At 42.4% G+C, this 4887-nt stretch overlaps 2 protein-coding genes across 3 annotated transcripts in view; one reads left to right on the forward strand and one right to left on the reverse strand.

The window, feature by feature from the left end:
* The window catches only part of xrcc6 (X-ray repair complementing defective repair in Chinese hamster cells 6), a 5390-nt gene extending 3584 nt beyond the window's left edge, over nucleotides 1-1806 (reverse strand). The window contains exons 1-5 of one of the 2 annotated variants that reach the window (XM_035659441.1): nucleotides 1727-1806; nucleotides 1336-1419; nucleotides 954-1066; nucleotides 559-700; nucleotides 160-411 (exon numbers count right to left, since the gene is read on the reverse strand). In XM_035659441.1, the coding sequence (XP_035515334.1) occupies nucleotides 160-411; nucleotides 559-700; nucleotides 954-1066; nucleotides 1336-1408 (580 nt within the window). In that variant the 5' untranslated portion in view covers nucleotides 1409-1419; nucleotides 1727-1806. Of the gene's footprint in view, nucleotides 1-159; nucleotides 412-558; nucleotides 701-953; nucleotides 1067-1335; nucleotides 1420-1684; nucleotides 1704-1726 lie in introns of those variants that run through there. The other variant, XM_035659433.1, reaches the window with a different exon arrangement.
* An 84-nt stretch (nucleotides 1807-1890) lies between these two features.
* On the forward strand, nucleotides 1891-4551 carry desi1b (desumoylating isopeptidase 1b). Its single transcript, XM_035659858.1, has 6 exons — nucleotides 1891-2266; nucleotides 2376-2397; nucleotides 2508-2577; nucleotides 2746-2855; nucleotides 3375-3497; nucleotides 4160-4551. Exons 1-6 carry the CDS (start codon nucleotides 2179-2181, stop codon nucleotides 4239-4241), a joined length of 495 nt encoding a protein of 164 aa, XP_035515751.1. The 5' UTR covers nucleotides 1891-2178; the 3' UTR covers nucleotides 4242-4551.
* Nucleotides 4552-4887: the final 336 nt, after the last annotated feature.

Below are 4887 nucleotides of genomic sequence, written 5' to 3' on the forward strand. Positions count from 1 at the left end.
GGAATTATAGTGTTAGGTATAGCTCCTATCACATACAGGTTTTACAGACTGGTTGGGTTGATAACCCTTCTGTGAGCAGTTCACAGCTGTAAAGTCTCCACTGTCAGCTTTGAGCCTTAATCCAAAACTTCATTACAGTTGCCTTTGCTTCAGTCATACCGGTCTCTTTGAGGTCACCGGCTTTGGTGCGAGCCTGTCGGTCCTTTGCACTGTCGCCCCCGTGTGGTTCGTCCCTGCAGGTGAAGATCATGAGCCGCTTATGTGAGAGGCGCAGCTTGATGTCACTGTAGAGGTTGGCACAGCACCACAGGGCGTCTCCTAACGACGTCTCCCCGCTGCCCATGGTTTCTGCCGCTAGCCTGGCACCTTTTTCTCCCCGCAGAGCGTCCACTTCCTGCACTCGCTTTGCACCTGAGGACAAGAAAGGAGCGGACAGACAAATGAAACAGAAGAGGGGAAACAGATTAAATAGGGGTGTAAAAAAAAAAAAGACATGTTAAGCAATCTCAAACATTATTTACAGTGTCATGTGTTAGTTTAAAAAGTGCAGCGTCATACCGGGTTCATCTAGGTCGTGGTACACGTAGACATGCTTGAATGAGTTCCTGGGATTTTTACTCTGCTCTGTGCCGTAGAAAACCAAAGCCACCAGGTCCCTGTCACTACTAATGATCTTACTGGTGTACACACTGCGCACGACCTACAAGGGCAAAACACAGACACTTACTATCATAAGTCATTGGGCGTATCTGAGAACATGTCGTAGCTAAGATTAAGTGGTTTTCCGTTTCCTTTTCTCCAAATAAGTTTTGCAACCAGGATGACTTACACTTGCTGTCTCGATTCATAGTGTTTGAGAATAATCCCAGCACATTTCTTGCAATTCCCAATTTAATTTCCATACATGTCAAGTTATTATAGTAGCAGGAGACTCAAATAAATGGCTCTCTTACCTGCATGGTCATGTCAAAGTTAGAGGGCTCTCCGTCTTCTCCTTTGATGAACATTTCCTTGGAGGCATCAACCAAGAAGACCAAACTGTCTCTCCCTGTGATCTTGTAATCTCCTAACAAAGACAGAGGCCCTGATTGGTTATTGTGTAACTATAAGGGTTTAGAAGATATCATACTTACACATTTAAACTCCTATGTTAAATTACATGATAATAACTGTAGTCCATAACACCAATTTGCATGGCATAATAAAGTCAAGATCAAAGTTTCCATATACAGTGCAATGAAGGAGGAAACATCTAATAATGAACATCAGAGTGCTTGATGGTAGCTGACAATCATTTACACTTAAGATAAAGTTATAATGAGGCTTTCATCTCACCTCCAGATTGCTCTCCTTCCTCTTGCTCTTCCTCCTCGTCTTCATTCTGGTAGTAGGCGTTCCACTCTGCCATTTGTAATGTTACTGCAGGAAACATACATTAGTATGATTGTTATAATCATTGTGCAAAGGACTTAGCCATTCCCAACAATTAACAATGTTTAATTAATATATTATTAATGTTTAATGAATTGAGATTTCAACTTTACTCGGGCATAGTTTACGTTAGCAAGCTAGCTTAGCCTGTGATTAGCAACTGTCCGTATTGTGGAGTCGGTAAGTTTACAAACACATATTTCCCCTAATGCACGCACACTGTATAAGTAAATGAAACACATTAAACAATAACCTGAAGAAGGTGAAGTCATTAGAGGAGCATTCAGTCACTTACGGTGCTGTGTTTGTTCTTTCTGTCTGAAGTCCACACTAGTTTCAATGGCTGGCGCGTGAACGAGCACGCTGACGCGTACGGAGCAGCTCGTCGCCTATTGGACGCTTCTCTGACCAATCTGAGAAACTGACCAATCCCGGTGCAGTGGGCGGGGCCTGTTCACAGAGAGGAAGAAGGTCTCCTCTGACAGTCATGTTGTTGTTTACAGTTAGACAGTGACACGGCGACCTCGGCCTCTTATTTACATTTGCTGCCTTATTTATTACTTTTCTTCATGAATAGTCTGTAGCCTGTGTTTATATCTGTAACAGCCCCGCTTTTTATTAGAGTTTTGTTTGCCAGCTGCCGCTAAGTTAGCGAGCCGGCGGCCGACTCTTGGTGGATGTGAGTCAGCTTAACTTTATGCTAGGCTAGCTACAGCTGTCGCTTTGAAGCAATCCCTTTGTGTCATCATGGACCAAAGTGACTCTTACCCAGTGAAACTGTACATTTACGACCTGTCCAGAGGCATGGCCCGCCAGCTGAGCCCCCTCATGCTGGGTGAGTGTGTGACGAGCTACCTGTTGATGTGTTTTCTGTCAGCTTGTTACATAGATAAAGTTAGAATAAGTAATTCTCATTGAATTCTGTTTTTTTTTTATCATTACAGGGAAACAGCTTGATGGGATATGGTAAGTGCACCTTGTTATAGGCATATTTTATTTAAGTCTTCTCACTAAAGATCTTTAACTACACTCACTGGCTGGCTTGTATTGGAATAAGGTGTTTTGGTGTCTTATAGGCACACTGCTATTGTGGTCCATGGGAAGGAGTTCTTCTTTGTAGGAGAAGGCGTCAACAGTTGTTCACCTGTAAGAATCAGTTTCATCCTTTCCTCCAATACAAAGCACATACAGTATTTAGCCCTTTGCCGCTTTTACTATTATAAAGGAAAAATGCAAATACTTGGACAATAATGGATCAAGAACAGTGTCTGGAAAAAGGCATCCACTGATGTGTGTATGTGTGTCGCGTCCTAGGGCGGCACCCCTTTGGGTGAGCCTGACTCCATAGTGGACCTGGGCTCCACTGAGGTGCCTGCAGAGATCTTTATGGAGTACCTGACTTCACTGGCAGAGTCCACATACGGGTAATTGTTCAGACTCACAACACAGATTGAAATACCAGTGGGACCAGGTCATTGTAGGTACGGGTCACTTTGCCACCACAGGACTTTGACTCTTAATAAACATGTTGTAATTGCTTATTGCTTATAGTTTGGATGTAGGCTACAACTTCCTTCTTTTAAAAACCTTTCAATACATTGAGACACCCTCAACATACTCCAAATTAGGATTTTACGAGCGATAATAACAATTGTGTTAACTGAATTTTCACTTTGGCCTATAGTTCTTTCATATTGAAGAAATGCACGTTATCTCCAGTTTTTAGAAGAGATGCAGGTGAGGAAAGGCAGTAAGCAAGAAGAAGTCTCACAACCCTTAGTTCTTCCTGTTATCTCCCCGTCAAAATGTCTCTGTCTTTTCGTTTCCTGCTGCTCACCCACCCGTCTCCACCCTGTCTGGCCCCTCTGTCATTGCTCTGAATTTACATCACTCTCTGCTCTCTCTCTCTCTCTCTCTGTCTCCCTCGTTCTCCTGGTGCACAGACGTGACAAGTACAACCTGTTTGAGCACAACTGCAACTCTTTCAGCAACGAGGTGGCTCAGTTCCTCACGGGCAAGAAGATCCCATCGTACATCACAGACCTTCCATCTGAAGTACTAGCCACGTGAGTCCACTTAATAAACGCCTTAAAGCTCATCCTATGTCACCAATGCTCTTATTCTCTGTATTAGTAGTTAAACTGTATCTCTGCTTATGCTGATGTCACACTACTAGAAAAATTTAATTCTTAATGTATATTTAATTCATAAAAACGAGAACTTTTTCATATTTGGCCCCTGTCACTTAGTTTAAGTGGTTAGGACATGATGAGTCTGTCAGGTGAGTACATTAAAACATCAGAAAACAGTCTGTTGGTCGGTACCTTCCTCGTGAATAGCAGACAAAACATGGATAACATTAAGTCTAGGTGGGGGAAAAAATACAGATACAGTTTTGAAATTGTCAAAGTCAGTGTCAAACATCTGCAACGTATACTGCTTTGAGTCGCTTAGAGGTATTTTCTCGGAAATAGAGAGGGTTTGTTTGTTTTACTCACTGTTTTGCACCAACATACCCTGATAGAGAGAGAAATCAATTGTAGAGAGATGGAGAAAACCTTTTCAAGCTACACACCCTGTGTGTGTCTTATTCTCAGTTGACTTGAGTTGTGCTTTATCTGTTTATATCCCCTACCCCTTTCCTAGCTGACATACTGTAATTTGTTTCGACTTTGTTTTTGCCTTTAATGTCAGTATAAGCGTACTGTCTGCTGTGTCTCCTCTTTAGGCCTTTTGGCCAGGCTCTCCGTCCCTTACTGGATTCCATCGTCATAAGTCCTGGAGGCAACAACATAACTGGACAGCGATAGACCGAGCTGTGTACATTTAAGAAAATAATTTAAGGGTTTGGGCGAGAGTGGGACACTCACCCTCACCAGCCAGACCCTGATAACATCTCTACCTGTGGTTGACAGGTTGATCTGTGCTATAAGTCACTTTTCTAGCTAACCAGCCATCATTTGGATGGTCTTCTCTATTCAGTTACAGGGTTTAAGGTGTGCCAGCCACTGGGGGACAGGGGACTAAAAAGAGTAGATTTCTACTCTGGATGTGATAAATCAGATGCAGCTACGCATTTGTGTGTTCATAAAGAGAGAGTACTTTACCTGGTTTAACCAAATCATTCTCTCATACTACTACTTAGTAGTAGCCTATATCGTTAGCGTCATCTATGTCCAGATTATTTAATCTTAGATTTTAGAGGTTGAATTTCAGTCCTTTCCTGCAGGCTGGCTTTCTTGACGAACTTTCTTAAATATACACTTCATCCTCAATGTCGCTTGTTATCGAGCGGCCCTGTTAGCGCAGTGTGTTACGATGTAGAATTACAGAAGAGCAACTGGATTGAACAATGTGGGAATCAGATCTGAAGAATGTGTGTCTCTTAGCTGTTTAAAATGTTAACATGTTAAAAAGGACACCGTTAGTTAGTTTTTTCTCAGTATACCTTAACTT

Source organism: Morone saxatilis, unplaced genomic scaffold, assembly GCF_004916995.1.
Source record: "Morone saxatilis isolate NCDOM2014 unplaced genomic scaffold, NCSU_SB_2.0 Contig1, whole genome shotgun sequence".
Lineage (NCBI taxonomy): Eukaryota > Metazoa > Chordata > Actinopteri > Moronidae > Morone > Morone saxatilis.